An 18,322-nucleotide genomic window follows, 5' to 3' on the forward strand; every position below is an offset into this window, starting at 1 on the left:
ACACTGGTGGATATTAAATTTTATTCCCCCCCCCCCAAAAAAACAGAAGAAAATGTAAGAATATTCCGGAGAACAAAATATGGCTATATTTATTGCATAAAAATAGTGCTGACTTCCAAGCCCCACCAAATTAATAACTAATTCATCTTGTTATGCAGAGGTGGACAGTCTTTCAGTGGCCGGCTGATATTTAATGTGCTTTGTGCTTTGCTAATGCCAACAGTAGATGAGGTAATTGCACAAAATAGATGAAGCTTATACTAATGGAGTAGTCTGAGTTGTTCTGTGTTTTCCCCCTTTGATGGGAGTTTTTTTCCTTTTAATTTAAGTGTGTTAAACTTAAAGTTCACAGTCCAGTTTTAGGGGTCCCTATCTCAAAATAGCATGTAAGTACTCTGCCAATTTTCAGCATGGTTTCTGATTCCAGTGGCATTCAAGGGAGATTCAAGCTGTGGTTCTAAGGGTTTGGGGGCCACATATGGACAATCTCTGATTTAGATTAAATTCACATAACATTGTTATTTATTCTAAAAGGAATGCCCTCCTTGAGCTAAGCCTGAGACTAGATGGTATCATTTCAGAGAGCAGGTAGATTCTACTCACTCCATTCTATCCCTGTACTTCAGTTTTTTATTTCCTGCTGAACTTATGGCCACCCAGAATGGCCAGAGTCTTCGGTGTTAGGTCCACCTCCCCATTGTTTTTGTACAACTTCAGTCTTGTTCCTATTACCTTATCACCCATAAATGATGTCACTTTGACTATATAACCATCTATGTTGACAGAGTAATGAAAAATAAAGGAAACAAACTTCAAAATGGTTTGAATCTCAGAAGCTGCATATGTTTTGCAGCAGATAAAGTCACTGAAGAGTTAGACATTAGATTAAAGATTATGTCAAAATATAAAAGGACACATAAGCTAACATAAGACATTTTTGAAAATCCCAGAGTCTATTTCACTCACCTTAGTACTAAGAAAGACAAAGACACCAGAAACATGAAAGAGAGAGGTTTATAGAAACATGAAGGAGCATTCAGTAATACACCGTTGGTTTTAGGATTCATTAGTGCCAGTGTGAAACGGTTTAACTGAAGTCCCTCTAGACTTCTGGAACAAATGCCATATTATGATGATGTAGTCCAATGTCTGAATTGTAAATGATTTGTACGTACAGTAACTTTCAGTTTACATACCTTGTACTGAAACAACTTCCTTGTTTAATGGACTCAGCATAAATCTGAATGTTCATGAACAGCTTTATAATATGAACCCAGCTTCACCAAAAGCTGCTTTACTTCTATTATTATTAGAGTTGATTTTGCATGTTTACATTTTTAAGTAAAATGTTAATACTTAGGGCAAAATTGAAGATTGCATCAGCACTTAGAATATTATTGATTGATTTTAATATGTCTAGTTATAATGTAGAACAGATAAACACCCAAATCAATAATCCAACAAGGAAATGTTAATTCTGCTCAGGAAATGCAACTTATTGTGTCCTGCTGCTGTCATTTCCTCCATATTTAGAAGGCAGATAAAAGCCAAACTGTATTCCTGTGATTTCAGGAAACTAAAGCTAGCTTACAATGGTATGTTGCTGATCAAATAAGTTGAGAAAATTGGATGAAATGCATATAATTATCTTGGGCAAACTTAGATTAAACATCAGACATGAACTATCTTCCTTGGAAGTGGAAAGCCTACTTTGTTCTTTGAGGATTCTTTGAGAAGGGCCAGGACTTGGAAACAAGCCTTTCCTGAGAATATTTAGGGACACTCTCAGCATGTTGCTATAAACATACCACATTTAAAAACAAAGCCTTAATAGAAAGGAATGACTTAAAAGGTAATATACTATTCAATTTCAATTGCCACATGCATAGGTTGAGACCTGTATTCTTTGTACTCAATATGTGCATTTTTGTTTCCCAGTTTTGGTTGTGCTCTTACTTTTGAAATGTTGAGGTTCCCTTGGTATCCCATTTCTTTGCCAAAAATCAGGCTCCTATGAGCAAAGTATTAGCCTTATTTTGGTAACTTTTAAATGACTTATGCTGACTTTCAGCCAGCCTCATTTTCCTCCCGTAAAAAAGAAACAAGAGCATTAATGAAAACTCTACATAGATTGCCTGTTAATAGGAGACACAATACCAATGCTATTGTTTTATAATCACTACACTACATAATCATTATATTACACAATCACTTTGTAGTGACGGCAGCACAAAAGCTGGTTTTTAATCTTCCGATTTTTTTCTCCAGTTTGATTTTTCAAAGATGTTGAGACAGGCCTGTCTTGTTTTTCTTGTACTACTTCAGCCTGCGTTTAGAAAATAATATATTAGCAGCATCACCCAGCAACGATTCAAAATCAAGACTCAGATAGTAGGAGATCTGAGCTTTCAGCCAAACTGAAGTATAGTTCAAATACCAGAAATTATTTCTCCAGTGTTTTTGGGTGGTAATAGGTGGGAATGGCTTTTGTTACATCTATATTCAGATGTCTGTCTGTTGACCTGTCATTCTAGTCCTATAACTTGCTTATGTGAAAGCACATCTGTTAATGGAGTTCCCAAATAGGCAAGTGTTTTTCATAGTTTCTAATACCATCAATTCAGTAAGTGTATAGAATTATCACTTGTGTAGAAGCAAAACTATAAGTCTCCAAACTAGAATGTCCATGGGTGAATGAGTGCATGTTCAAATTAGATTACATATTTTAAGATTGATTGGATTAAGATTAATTGAATTGAAATAAGATTAAGGAACTATGTCCTTAAGTCAAGAAAGATCAGATCAGAAACCAACTCAACAAGAAGACTATAACTACATTTATTAAGGTAATTATAGTGACAGAATCTGGCAAGTCTACGTATACTTTTTCTCCCCTCCCTTTTATATTCCAGTGAGTCAGGGAAGAGCCAGCTCAAGTCGCTTCTTAATACTATCTCTCTTCCCAGGAGTTAAGGAGTGCTTCTGTTCTTTTTCATGATGTTACAAATTCTGAATAGTTGCTTCATGACCATCTCCATGGGTCTCTATTGGTTTCGCTATAACCAAGATACAAAGTTTTAGAGATTGGGAATAGGTGAAAATATTGAGATTCTAGAAAGAATAGCAAAATAATGTTTTTGATAAATAAATAGAAATAGAACAGATTTGAAAGAAGAAATTTGCAAGGAACTGAAAACTTTTTAGAAAGCAAGTTGCCACCCTTGATTCTAGAATTTTATTACCATCAGTTGGGTAGATGGTTTGTGAGCGGTCAAAGATGTCAGATTTACTGTGATGAAGGCTCTACCTGCTTTATGTGTGCTATATGTGCTACACAAATAGAAGTAGCAGGCCATCAGTGCACATAGTTAAGGCTGCCTTCTTGGCTTTTTGATCTCCTTTCCCAATGGCTCCTCATACTTCCAAACTCAGATCTGAGATATGTCTAGATAATTCATACACTCTTCAAAGGCTTGTGTACCTTTGCTTTCTCCCCAATAAGGCTGTTGGCTATAACTTTTTTTGGTTTTTATATTGCTGTAAATTACATTCATTTTAAGTATTATAAAGTATAAAACGTAATAATACTTTCTATAATTATGTTATTGTTTTGAAATCTGGTTATGACTACTGTACATCCTTTGCAGGTCTTTGAAATGTAATATACATTTCAGCACAATTTCATCTCAAATGTAGTTGATCTTTATATTTGGAATCAGGTGCTGCACTGAGAAACAAATGAATTTAACCAGTTAATATGAATTAGAGTATTACATTGGTAAGTCAAAAATGGAGATACTGGCAGGCCTGGGATTTGTGGCTTCACAATATTTCTCTGTCAGTCTGAAGACTAATTGCAACCTTTTTGCCCAGGAAATTATCCAATGACTTGGAAGAATCAGAACAGATTCTGCTAGCAAATATAAGAATTGTTCCAGAACTCAATGCCCAGCATAAACAATCTATGAGAGAAGGAAACAAACATACTTTTGCTGGTTCAGGCCTTGCCCTGTTTTTTCGAGAATTCTGATGATCAGCTGATGCTAGACCACATGATCCATTTCTGATCAGGCAATTTGCTTTTGACAAACTTGACAGCTTTAGATGTTTATATTTACGTATTTTAAAATGTAAATTAAATATGTAATGTTTGATGAAGCTCTTGGAGACCTCACATTATTTGTAAATGTTAAATTCCATACAGAATAGACAAACTAATCCATGTATTTAATATTCACATTAAAAATTAGATAAAAATTAGGAATTCATGATTTAAAATTGAAGTAATTACTTGCTAGTTTTTAACTTTATTGAACCTCTATGGCAGAAATATTTCTGTTAAAACTGGAACCTGAGCATTAAAAAGCCTGATCCTAGACTAAATACTCAAAAGTATTTTCTGCTTTACAGGATGGGACTTACTACCAAATAATAGTAAATGAGTTTATGGTCTAAGTTTCTTTAGTACATTATAACTCTGATGACAGATGGTTTGAGCTGAAGATGATTAAAAACTTCTGTCCATTAATGTAAATTCAAGATTCATTATTAGGACAGCATAAACCTAAGTTACTTAATTTTTAATATATACATACACGATGGCACAAGTCGTGTATTTATCCTCCAAAATGTATCAGTTATAGTTATGTGCATGCAGTTATTAAAAATTAAATATATGGAAACAGCCTAAATCCTAAGTATAACTAAAAAGCTCATAAAAAAATTCTCCTGCACCCTAGAAAGCACATTAGATAAACAACCTTCTGATTTCCTTTTCCTGGTTCATAATAGTTTCATGAGTGGCACAGGGGCCAGCCAGTCTCCTATTTCAATAAGCCTAAGAAAACCAGCATGTTGAGAATTCAGCTTCTATTGAAAATCAAAGCATTTTTCCTCTGAACTTGTTTTTGAAAAGGTTTCTTTCGTATTCAAAATTAAACTTCCATTGCGAATTGACTGCTCAAATTAAGCCTATTTTCAGATTAAAATTTCAGTCCATTTCCCAAAGTTGTAAGGCTAATGGGAAAGGTGCAGTCTGCAAATAAAATTCAGAAAGAATATCTGCTACTTTTGTCATGCAGACAGTGTGTGTAAACCAGTGTACCAGGAACATTGCCCAAATCAGTGGAATTCATGTGGACTGAAATATTACATTCCATTTAAACATCAACATATCCGCAGCAGCTCTTGATATTACCATTTCACTCTGTTTCACTATCATCCAAAAACTTTATGATACAATTGTTCATTTTAAATGATAATACATGTGTATGATTTTGAGCCCTATTTTGTGTGCTTTTAATCTGAAGTCAACTCCCAGTTTTGTGTTCTGACAAACTCTTCTGTCCTCTGTTTGCCAGATGCCTGGCTAATAAGAATGTATGAAAACATGAGTTATTTATCTTCCAATTTACAGGGCGAGAGATAAAACCAAATGCCTAAATAGAATATGAGTGACGAAGAATTTGAGTGTATTGATATCATATATGAAAGGATAAATCTGCATTTTTGATGATCAGCATAGACAAGCTGCTCTCTGAACTCACCCATTTTCCCATGGTTAACATTTCAGCTCTATTATTCAGCTTTGATAATGTGCATAAAATGCTCAGTATGATAATGAGTTGGGGTAGCTGAGAATTTAGGATGGTGGCAGGTTTAGTGTAGTATTTGGATTAGCATTGTTAGCCTGCTTCTATGTAGGTCACTTTGAAAAACTTATAAACTTTAAAAATAATCTAGTTACGTCCTCTTTTTTTTAGCTTTTAAAAGCTTTCAAACAAGGTACCCTGCTTAAACAAATACTACCAGCATTAATTAATCAGGATGATCGTATGTAAAAGAAATGATGCCAGATAGTAACAAATCCAAGAGAAGTTTATTATGAAAATGGCACCTGCAGGATGAAAAAAATTAAGTTACATAAAGACAACCATGTATGACATGTATGAGAATCTACAAAAGTATAAAAAGAACCCTGCTGTAAATGAAGTATGTACATTTCTGATTTGCAGCATTATCAATGATCAATGAAAAAAAAATGTTTCGAATAAGCCAGGCACTCAAGAAGTTAGATTCGGTTAGATTAACACAAAATAAATGTACCATAGCTGTCATTTTTGAACATTTTAATTATTTTTTTTATATATTGTAGAGTTGGTAACACTGCTAAGATTTATACGAACAGAATCCCTTTCCCCTTTATTCAGCTACTTGGCAGCAGTCTCCTCATAAAAGATTTCATATATTTGTACAAGAAATAGTTAAAAACACAGACACAGTCTTCACAGGTAATGAAGTTTTTTTTTCCATTTTGTAATTTTAAACACTATGGATTTCAACAGCAGCTGTGATTATCTGTTAGGTTAAATCACCAGAAATCATTTTGACACAACACAGAAACATTTATAAAAAATAAAATAAAATAAAATAAAGCAACAACAGCTGTTTAGCTGTCTTTGTAGCCAATAGGTGCACTCCTTTGATTGTTCAACAGCTAGAACTTCCAAAGTGAAACCCAAATCAGTGTCTCTTGGCCTTGGAATCTACCTAAAATCTTTCAAATTAACTCTTTACGAGTTCATTATCAAAATTTGTGACATTCAGCGCCCTTTGTGGGCATCACTCTATCCCACTCTTTCTCATCTCTACTTCTCCAATTCAAACCCACTGTACTCGGCTTCATTTCAACACAAAGGGTCGTCCACCATGTAGAAGACTTCTGAGCTAAAATACATTAGTATTGCACAGTTATGCAAAAATATATTTTTGACAATCCAAAGCTCAGCTTTGCTTTTGAACCACATTGGTTGAGCACTCCAAGAATTTTCTGTCTCATTTCAGATTGCTTTTTCTGTATTATTCCATTAACCAACTTGGGAGAACACCAAAGAAATGCACCCTCTACTTACAATTAGAGCACAAGGGACTCTGGAAATGTTAACAACTGAGGCTATATGGCATCACTTCATTTAATATGTCTGATTATCACCTTTTAGTGCATTGTGTGATGCACACTGTACGAGCAAGACATACCCAGAAACTCCTCTGTGGGGAAAAATGGCTCCATTACCTTGAGCTAGTTAAGAGTCTTTTATCTCTGAGAATGGAAAAAGAGAGAAAGAGTTAGAAGAAGAAATTGGGAAGAAAGGTGAAGGTTGGAAGTAAACAGAGGGAGAGAAAGGTCTGAAAATACACACCAGCAAAGCAACAGCAGAAATGAAAAGGAATACAGACAGTGGAAGGCCACCACACAAAAAACACTAACCCCCAAGTATCACTGGTTCACTAGGACTGTAGGAATGGGACTTTGCCACTCCAGACTAGAGATAAAGCACAGAGAAGACAAAGGACAAAACAACTACATTAGCTTAGTATATACTGCATATAGTAACACACATTGAAACTGCAATGAGACTGACAGCCAAGGACACTTACACATTGTACACATTACAGTTCTCACATCTGTTATTAGATGCCTTAACAAACAGCTGCCAAAGATGGAGTGGAAGAAGAATTTATACTTGACAGTCATTTGGAGTGTTTGACACTACACTGATTTCTGGCAACGAAGACAAAATAGATTTCTTTTCTTTTGTTTTTACTTAATGTGCAGTTTTTTTTAGTTGCAGTTATCTAGTTCAAGCTTATTAACCCATTTGTTAAAACATATTGGCTTCAACACTAGGAGGAGGAGGAGGGGGATTACAAAAGAGAAAACAATGAGCAAAACATAAAAATAAAGATACAACCTTCCCTCTATAACATTAAGCATACATGTATGTATATGTGTGTGTATGTATACACATACACATACACATATCCAGACACGCACGTGCACACACACACACACACATTCACCCACTCACTTATTTGGAAGTTGTAAAATTAGCCTCAGTTCTACTGAGAATAAAAAAATAGAAAGAGAAACAATATACACCTTTAAAAAATCTGGTCTTTGAGTCAATTTCACTGCATTTTCTTGTTCTTTTTAGCACATTCACTCAACTCCCCAAAAGAAAAGTCTTCCAGATCCATTTAAATTTAATATGAGGCTTGTTAGTTTGGAGGTAAACAAATTAAGTCCTGCAGCAAATGTTAATGAGGGCTTTTGTCTTAACTAACCAAGGAAACTGCAGCACCTGACTATGGACTAGCACAGAAGACATTCCTTTAAAAAAAAAACCAGCCCACAAGCTGCATATTGTGTGAAGACATTACAGATTAATAAATGATAGCACCATGGTTTTAGAAATTAAGTTAATGTTTCTGTAGTTAACATTTAGTCCATCTTCTTATTATTCTAATCACAGGCCAGAAATTATTTTTTTAAGAACTCAAATTATTGTATGTGCAAGTAAGAAAATCTTAACCATAAAAAGTGAATTAAACTCTGCATAAAATTCTAAAATACTATCCCCTATTTTTTTTTAAGGAATTAGGAACAAATACCCCCTTTTCATTTGACTTAGTCAACCAGGGCACATTGTTTTATGCTTGTTTCTTTTAATCTTGATCATATCAAGATCAATTTAAAGTAAACCCCATGGTTGTTATTCTTACAATCTCTTTACCACAACACTGAGTATTCTATGGCAGAGGCATACGGATATTAAAGGCATCTTAATAAAGATGCAAAAGGAAAAAAAATACACATCTTGGAAGAAGACAAAATGGCAGGCAACTGATACTTCAGTTCTCTGAAGGCCCAAATTAAAAGTATCTTTCCCATTAAAGAATAAGTCAAGTTAAAGAGAAAGGGGATGAAATGGGGAGCATCGTATGGAGAGAATAAGCTGATCTGCTCAAATTCAAAGTGCTAGGATTAAAGGTCTAAATTAAAACATAGTCTATGCCTCAGAGTTTAACACTGAACACAGTATGTGGTCATATCTCAATCCTCCTTCCGTTCCAGTGTCTGTGCGGCATGGATGCCGTTGCTGTACACAGGAAACGGAAGAGTTGAGAACAGTCCTTCGGCAGTTGTGAACACATTCCCTGCAGGCATTTGGGTCAGGCTGGCCGCGCTCACAGCACTTCCAAACGGTCCTGACATATTGAGTCGGTGGACGTGGTGGTAGAGCATTTCCATTGGTGTTTTAGGATCTAAGCCAAAACTAGGGCTGTTAACGTCCACAAAGTTAACAGCATGAGTATTGGGGAGGAGATTGCCCTGCATGGCTAAAGTAACTTCAGCTGGGGCATACCGGATCGTGCCAGTGGTATAGACCCTCTGAGCAGCCGTGCTGGTGGCAGCAAGGGTTCCAGTTACCCTGTGAACCAAAGGGAGGACCACATTGCCTGCTTGCAATCTCTGTAGGGCTTCCAGGTCCCCCGTATACAGTAATGAATTGGAAGTGCTGGGGCCTCCCGGATGCTTGTCCCGTGGAGATGCTGACAGAGGTGGGGACAAAGGGTCAGAGGATACAGGAGCCAAGGCAGAGTTGGATGAGGTGCTGAACTGAGACTTGCGATTGGCAGGATTTTCTGTCCCTGGCGGAGTTAGAACAGAGTCTGGAATGGAGACATGTAAACTACTGCTGGTTTGGGGGGAAGGGAAGTGCTCTGAGTTGGGGGGCTTGGTCATACTGTAAGGTGATTCATTCCTTGAGATTTCCCTGTTGGGTGGGTAATTCCAAATACTGCTATCGTTATCAAAATTGATAGGTTCTGAGATCTCTGTTTTGATTTTGAGCACTGAGGCACTGTTTGGCGGTGAGAGCAACTGGGGCTGATCTACCAATGTTGAGTCAAGCCCATTTGGGCTTGAGGTGCTTGAGAGCCTTCTCCGGGCCACGCTGCCTCCTTTCTGCTTTTTCCTTCTCTTTTTCCTTTTTTGATGCTTGCTGGAAGACTGGGCATTTACTTCTCCTGCGCTGTCTGAGTCCTTGGCACTGTCCGAGGTCAATGATTCACAGTTCTGTAACCGCAAGTCTGACTCACTCTCCACATAGCGCTCCACCTTAATCTGCATAGAACCAAGAGTGCCAAAGCTATCTTCAGGGGCCTTTTGATTCTCAAAGTCAGAATTCTCAAAGCTGTCATCACTATCTCTGCTGTCCTGGTTGCTGGAGCTGTTCCCATCATCATTACAGTTCATTTCATTATCTGACTGATTGCCAGACTTCTTCCTATCTGATTCGGGATCTTCGCTGTTTTCTGAATGGTTTCCTTTTTCATCCGACTTTGAATTCTCATTGTCCTCTGAGTAGAAAGAAAAGTGAAAAACATCATTAAGAATAAGAATGTAAGATTTAGAGCCCACTTAGACTCCTGGAGGCTGGTGAAATATTATTACTAGCAATATTGCTGGCAAAGGCATTTTCTTTTAGGTTTAAAATGACAGTTTTACCAAGTATGAGCTGAGCGGCATTTGTCTGTCATTTAACTCCTTCCAGTTCAAGATTCTGCTGCTCAAGCTGAACATAACAGTTGTGTGGTTATTATTTCTCCAGTAATGATAGTTCTGTGGACAGGTTGCTAAATATGTGTACAATCAGAAAAACTATACATAAAAAGTAAAATACCATGCATGAATAGCAACGGAAAGATATTATCATCCATATAAAAGCCATTATTCCAGTATAGGGCAGACAGTTAAAATTAAAAGGGCCTAGAGAAGAGAAAGATCTTGCTCTGGAAACAATAATATTGCCAAGTGGATGCAAGATGTGCCTCTATAGAAAGAGCATTTTATAAGCAAAGCATTACAGGTAAACGGGCTCCTTCTTTGTAAACACCTGCCTAATTTCAATATAGGAGGAAGTAGGATGTTCCTTGGGATATTCTGTATCCAAGCCATCCAAGGCTTTAACAAACAGTGCTAACATTTCAAATACGACTTGGAATAGCTTCTGCAGCTGATAAAACATTAGCATCATATTACTTGCCAGTCTTAGCTGCATCTTGGCTTTAGACTAACTAAGTATTCTGAACTATCTTCAAAGCCATCCTCCCATAAAATGTTTGCAATAATCCAGCCAAGAGATTAACAGCGCACATATGCTTGGGCTCTTGCTATGCAAATAAGATCAGAACTGCTGTCTGAATCTGAGATGACAGTAGCTGCTCTGAAGTGATGGGGTCACCTGGACATCCAGCAACAGTGATAGATATAAGAATACTCCTAACAATATGCTTGATTTTTCCAGAGTGCAACAGCCCCAAACCAGCCCAGTGTTTCTTACCAATTTTTATGAGAATTTGTAAGCTCCACTTATAAGTTATAATTACAGTTTCTAACTTGGATGTAATGGTGTGAATAAATTTAAAAATAAACCAAGACAAGTCATCCTTCTATGATGCCAAAAAAGTTACATTCAAGATGAGCATTTGCATACCTGAGTTATCCTTTGAATCTGATTCAGAATCAGAGGTCTCAGAGGATTCAGAGGTTTTCTCTGGCAAGTGAGGAAGTTGTGCAATATCCATTGGAGTGTCCTTATATTCTGGATTGCTAAAAGAGAAGAAACAGCCAATATACACATACATGATAACTTGGAATAGTATAGTTCCCTCTTTTTTCAAAATTCTGTTGAATGCCTCAAACAACAGAAAGCACAGAAAGGCTTTCCTTCCTTCCTTCCTTCCTTCCTTCCTTCCTTCCTTCCTTCCTTCCTTCCTTCCTTCCTTCCTTCCTTCCTTCCTTCCTTCCTTCCTTCCTTCCTTCCTTCCTTTCCCTTCCTTCCCTTTCCTTTCCTTCCCTTCTCTTCCCTTCCCTCCCTCCCTCCCTCCCTCCCTTCCTTCCTCACATCTTTCTGGGCAACTAAGTAATTAAAAACAATATAATACAATAAATTGCTAAAATTAATCGAATATAGCCATGTAATGAAAAGTAATATAGTTTTTTTTGTTTGTTTGCGGGTTTTACTTAGAGAATTTCTATCTTGGTTTTTCACTATTAAAAATAATCCTTATGTGGCACTTAAGCATAACAATGGTAATTACATATCTTGGTTCTTCACTCTTGAAGCTTTGAGGAATTTTTATTAAAAATACCTTAAAAATATATGTCTTTTTTGTTCTGGTATTATCTATCAAAATAATAACTCTTGGTTGAGTAACCAACAAATATATATGTTTTCTGCTATTTGTAACTTATGAGTGAATTGTTTATTATCATCTTCATTATATGATGATCCCATCATTTACTTTGCGTAACTCACAGAGGAATTGTTATTTACAATTTCTGGACTATCATAAGCAAACTGTGTCATGTTATGTAGCTCCCTTTCAACTTTGTTATTCTGTATTTCTATTCATGCCAGCTTAGTAATAGTTCTCTACAAGCAAGCATAGAAACATGAACCAAGAACATGTAATAAGATTAAAAAAAAAACATTTCCAGAGAATTAACCCATTGCATATCCAGGAGCATGGTCTGAGAAGGCAGTAGGCTACTTTTATAAGTCCCTCTTGTTTTTATTGGAAAATCACTATATAATTTCCAATGCATATCAGAGGTTAATCCATAGAATAGAGGAGACAGGATGCTCCTATGTTATTTGCAAATACTATGGAGATGTGTAGCATGTACATGGATTCCTCAGGCTGCTGGCCTATGTATTTGCTAGTCTTTAATTACTGGGAAACGATTTCAACTCCTATTTCCATTTATCATAATGGCAGGAAGGAATTGGGCTCAAAAGCAAGAATGCCTCTTGCTATGTTCAATTCTCTTCCAACAAGTGCTTGGGGCACTAAGTAATATCTGATTCCCCCTTTATCTTCAATTAAATCACAGTGAGAGAAAAGAGGGGTTACAATCCTATCTCTGGGAATAAAGGAAATGTGAATTCTTTCTGAACTCACTCCTGACATAAGGACCCCGCCTTTGCAAGAGAAAAGAGGGGAAATAAAGGAATCACGTGGCTCATTTTTTCCCAATAATTGCATGTAAGTTTCCTCATGTCTTAACCCCGTTTAACAAAAATAAGACTTATTTAAATCAACAAGAATTCTGAGGACATAAGTTTATGATTGATATGTGCACAATATTTTCCATTTTCGTTACATAAATACATTTATTAAATTTAAATATCTTTTACTTTAAATAAGAAAATAATACGCTCTTTTGGTTTCAATTATTCAGACAACAGAAATGAGTTTCAGGCATTTCCCATAAAGCACCCAGATAAAATGGGAATCATCCCTCTCCACTGGTCACAATGTGCGTTCACCAAGATCTAAGTTCAGAAAGGTCTTAATGCTGTATTTCTCAAGGAACAGCACACCTAATATTTTCCTGTATACAATTCAGAGAGCTTAAACATCTGGCATTTAATCAACATGTCTAACATGGAAAGCAAAGGGGAATGCAAATAAGAGTTTTAAAATAAATTCCATATTGACAATTGCAATAGAGTTTCTGAAACAATAAGGGCTTGGCTTCCTAGCACATAGGAACATTACCTCATGCCTTTTTAAAGAAGCCCCTGTTCACAGTATCAAGCTAACAAAGGTTGGCTATGAATCAATTCTAAGCTAAAGCTTTACCTGGATTTAGGAGAATCCAGATTGACAATCTATCCCATGACCCTGCTTCTATTATTCATTAGTATACATTAATTCTAAGTAGACTCACATTGAGTTCCTTGCATTTGTTCTTACATGCTATCCTTCCAATATGTTTCCCGTAGTCACAACAAAAATGCCAATAATTGAAGTAGCAAAAAGATATACCTCAGAAGGTAATTAACCCAGATGATGTTCTTCTCATTTGCATTCTTGGCATTAATAGCGATAGTGGCACTAGACTGTATCCAAATATAGCCCCCACTTTTCTGCATCCAACGGTAGTATTTTGTAACACACTGACCCTTGTTCAGCACTGAATGGAAGAAGCAAAAGGCAAATCATTGACATTGCACTTATATACAATTGCTCTGTATTAAAGCACACCACACCAGTAGAAAGAGATGGAAAGATTTTGTCTCCTACGTTTCAGAGAAAGCATAATTATAAGAACAATTAAATCATTTCTGGGAGCCCTAGAAGAGTTGAAGGTAGTGCCCTGATTTGTAGTTTGATTTTAATCTGCTGTTGGCAGCTGGACTAAGCAAGGGAAAAGCAATCAGAAACAGAATTTGCTGTGGTTCATGAAGCACCAAATCTGTGGGCAATTCTCTATGTTTCGTGTGTGTGTGTGTGTGTGTGTGTGTGTGTGTGTGTGATACACATGTTAAATTTCTATGTGATTTATTCATAGCTGCTAGGTAGTAAACCTCCCTGAGACTCTGGCTATTTGAAAGGTTTGGAAAGATACGGTACCCAAGTTCTTTGATCATTTCTCTTCATTGCAGGTGATATCAACTACTGAACTTACACATCTGTTTCTTTTGATCTTGTCAAACAGAATTTACAGTCTTCAGATGAACCAAATCTCCAGTGGTCATAGGAGGAATGTCTGTAGAGACTTGGCTTAATATTAGAGCAAAATAAATCAACCAATGAACTGCAGAAGAAGCTGTGGCCTAAGGGAATTGTAGAATCAAGCATGTTAAAGCAAGAGTTCTTTGCAATGCTGAAATAGAACCAGAAATGGAAGAACAAGCAAAATGTATAAGTTCTGTGAAATATTGCTTAAAGATGCTTTGTAAAAGGATGTTAAAATTTGTTTCAAGCCAGTATTTCCAAGCCAAATATTGTAATAGAATTTTAGCTAATTTAAAACTCTCATATAATAGCATATATGCTGAAATAAGGAAGCAATGTGTCTTTGGCAGAAATATAGACAATGTGTTCGGTATTCTTATTATTTCAGCTTGCATTTCTTCTGGGATGTATTTGTTCTCCATCCTGTAAATGTTGTGCACTAGAGGGCAGTGTGCATTCACATACGGTACATCTCTGCTTTTGGCATGTCCTTGTCTCCTTCTGCTAAAATGAAAAACCTCTAACTGCTGTAATAAATTTGGCTAAATTAGCTGCTAAATGGTTATCTCAAGTAATATGTATTTGCATTAATCATCTTGCTCTAAACCAGAACAAGCCAGAGTCCTAAAGACGTAGTAAATTCATATTGTCCATTTAATTATGGCTAATAAGTGCTTCATATACAATAGTTTCATGAAGTACATTTTGATTTTTTGGGAAGAGGTGGGGGAAATAGAAGAAAAGAAGTCACTTTGAAGACACGAAAAACTGTGGTTAATGCTGTTAAACTTTCAACTTAAAAGTGAGACTTTACCTTTAAAATTTGGCTGTATCTCCAAATTCAGAGAATGATATGCAAGTATATGTAATACCATTTAAAGTCTAAAGCCTACTGCCCCCAAGAAGATACAAGCCTAAATCTGTATTAGCATCACAACCTTTTCTTCTCTTTGTAAAAGGAACACAGATACAAATGCAAAAGTGCAGGGTAGTGTTTTCTTTTGTTTTTCCTTTTTATTTTTACATGCTTTCCCTGTTGTCTCTGCGAAAAGATTTGCTACAGCTAGCGTTGCTTTTCAAGATTCCCATCTCAAGCAGAAAGACTGCAAAAGTTCTTAGGCTTAGCTCAAAAGGGTTTGCTCAGGAGACAGGTAAAGCCTTAGGTGCTCTTCTGTTTATCCAGAGAGTCTGTGACGCCCTGTGTAACTCCAATGGCAGTTAATCAACCCTTCTAGCAATGCAGCCTACAATTCCAGGCTGCAAAGCCACCCTGAGGATTTATGTACAGAGCCAGATGCATTCAGCTCCTGAGCTCAAGGCATATGGTACAAGTGGCTCTGGGGCTGAAGATAGGTGTAAATGAGCTCTATTTTTTTTTCTTTAAAAATTAGATACACTTAAATTCAAGATGAACTTAGGACTCTTGGTGGAGGTGAATTGCAGGATAATTGGGCTCAGAGGATACACTACTTGATAATATTTCTTCACTGAGACTAATAGCTTCACCCATTTTGGAGACCACTGGCTTCTCTTTAACTTTTAACTAATAGTTTTGCCAAGGGAAGTCTGTGCCTGCAGCTATTCTATGTCATCTAAATAGTATGGCAGAATTTAATGTTCACTTGAGGTCTAAAATATTTTGTTTGAAGCCTTATCTCCTTCTCATCTGCCAATTCTTGTCAAGGGCCAACGTTTGAAAAGGTCTTTTCATAACATCCACTTTTGGCCTTCACTTATTCCCCTGACCACTTTTCACTTTGGTGCTTAAAGTAGATTCCCTTAACCTGATTGCGGAACGGCCGTTCTTTGGACTCATTCGGGACTGCTGAGGGTAGTGATTTTGTCCTGTTTAAAAACAGGTTTATCTTAGAAATGTCAGGTGTTACTCCCTTATTTCTCTCCTGCCCTGTCCTTCCCTTCTTTGGCATTCAGCATTTATGATATACTGCTTTTATTAATAAGGGTTACTTATTTTCCATATGAATATATATGGAAAAGAAAGACAGATATACATTTTATTTTGACTACAATGTTCTGACTTCGCAATAAATTGGCTGAAAGCCTGAAAGCTTTGGAAAATTTAGTCAGATATTTTTGCTTTTTTTTTTGTAGAAGTGGCAGACATTTGCAATTTGGGTTATAGTGTTTTGTAAACAAGGTAAAGTTGATCAGATTGCTGCATTAATCAAAATGGATCTTTGCTTTTGTGTATTCATGTCTCAGATATAATTCAGTGCTAAACTGCAAAGATAAGCAAGAAGGTGGAAAAAAGTGAACTTTCCATCAAACAATTATAGTGTTGAGACTTCAGTTTTATACAAATAGTTCTGAATTCATAATTAGCTTAAGAGTGAGAATAGGGAATAGGGAAATCTTTCTTTAAAGCTTTACTCTATTAGAATACCTCAGTTTATAAATTTATTTAAAAAGTTTAACAATATTATTATTATAATCCATTAACAGGTTAACAGACTTCCTGCATTTCTGAGGGGAAAAAATGAAGATGGGCGTATTGGGAAATGTGTTTCTTTCAATAAACTTAATATTTTTACTATTTACATTTACAGTTGTCATGTTCAAGTTCATGCAATAATAGCAAAACTGTATGAATTAAATGTTCTTTTTTAGAACTCTTAAAGACCTAATAATGTCTTCTTCCACTAATGTACTTTCTGAAAACAAAGCAAATAAAAGAATGCAATTTGCCGGTTGTAAATTATTTTGTTTCAACTGGACTAGTATAACAAAGGAACATTTTGACTTTTTTACTCTAGTTTAACACTTATGGAAAATAAGTTTTAGGAAAGGAAGTTTCTCTCTAATAGCAATGTGGTATGATGAATCGTGAACACAATCCAAAGAACGTAACACAGGAAGTCACAATGGTGATGTAATTAAAGATAAAAAAGCTGGCTGGGATTATGAGAGTTTAATGAATAGATTGGGGAAGAATCCTTTAGAGAATGGGTAACCAATCTGATTCTACTCCCAACCCATTCTGCCAAAATCAAATACATAGAATTTACAACAAACTTATTATTTGCAAGTAATCTTTTACATTATCTATACATTGCAGTTCCTAAAAGCAAACTACTAGATTTTTTAGATGAATCTTTTTTTTATAATACTACTATTATCTGACCCATGGTTAGAGCGCACAGTAGTAGAATATGATTATAGGACATGATTATAATGATATATAAATTTAGTTCAATAGTTTGTTGTATATTATATACTATTTTAAAAAAGGAAATCTAATTCTATTTTTGAATTTTGTTTAGAGAAGGAATAGAAAGAGAAATGTATGAAATTCTTTGAGTAAAATAAAATAGATCAGTACAAGTTTCAAGATTTGTGTTTTAAGAAAATATTTTTCCCCCCTGGTAAAGCTATTCTTAGAAATCGAAGAAAAACTTCTAAACAGCAAGTTGTGTGTTATAAGAAGGAAGTAATTTAATTCAGTTTGAGGAGGTGAAAAATTTTTGTAACGTATTATGTCTTTTTTTTTTAAAAAAAAGCATTCCATACAATATAATGTTTCTCTGTTACAAATGACTTTGAAACTTTGAGCATATTGTGCATTTTGGTTCAGTAGATAGTAAACATGAAAAAAATGAGATCAGTTTATTTAAAGAATCACATAAACACTAGTTTACAAAAGTCCTCATTACACCAGGAAAAAAAGGGGGGATATGCGTGTTATTTACTGCTTTCACAAGAATAATCTTACAAATGGATGAGCCACGGTGATCCCAAGGTTGTCCTAATATTAAAATACTGTTAATTTAACAAGAAGAGAGAGAGAAAGAGAAAGAAATAGCTCTGCATTTAGCACCACAGTTGAACACTTAGCTGTTAGTATCGTTTCTCTTTTTACATTCACAAAACTGGCAGAGGAAACATGAAAAGGAATACTGACTCTTTAATCTCTTCTTCTCCACCTAAAGCC

The 18,322-nt window shown here is 35.8% G+C and overlaps 1 protein-coding gene across 17 annotated transcripts in view; it reads right to left on the reverse strand.

The window, feature by feature from the left end:
• Positions 1-5,879: 5,879 nt before the first annotated feature.
• The window catches only part of NPAS3 (neuronal PAS domain protein 3), a 765,248-nt gene continuing 752,805 nt past the window's right edge, over positions 5,880-18,322 (reverse strand). For all 17 annotated transcript variants that reach the window (XM_039351863.1, XM_039351858.1, XM_039351867.1 and 14 more), the window contains 3 exons: positions 13,681-13,828; positions 11,340-11,455; positions 5,880-10,203 (listed from right to left, as the gene is read on the reverse strand). In XM_039351863.1, coding sequence (XP_039207797.1) covers positions 8,894-10,203; positions 11,340-11,455; positions 13,681-13,828 — 1,574 coding nt within the window. In that variant the 3' untranslated portion in view covers positions 5,880-8,893. The remainder of the gene's footprint in view (positions 10,204-11,339; positions 11,456-13,680; positions 13,829-18,322) is intronic.

The sequence above is a fragment of the Crotalus tigris genome, unplaced genomic scaffold (genome assembly GCF_016545835.1).
Source record: "Crotalus tigris isolate CLP2741 ecotype Arizona unplaced genomic scaffold, ASM1654583v1 scf7180000018371.15429387391:27106975, whole genome shotgun sequence".
Taxonomy (NCBI): Eukaryota; Metazoa; Chordata; class Lepidosauria; order Squamata; family Viperidae; genus Crotalus; species Crotalus tigris.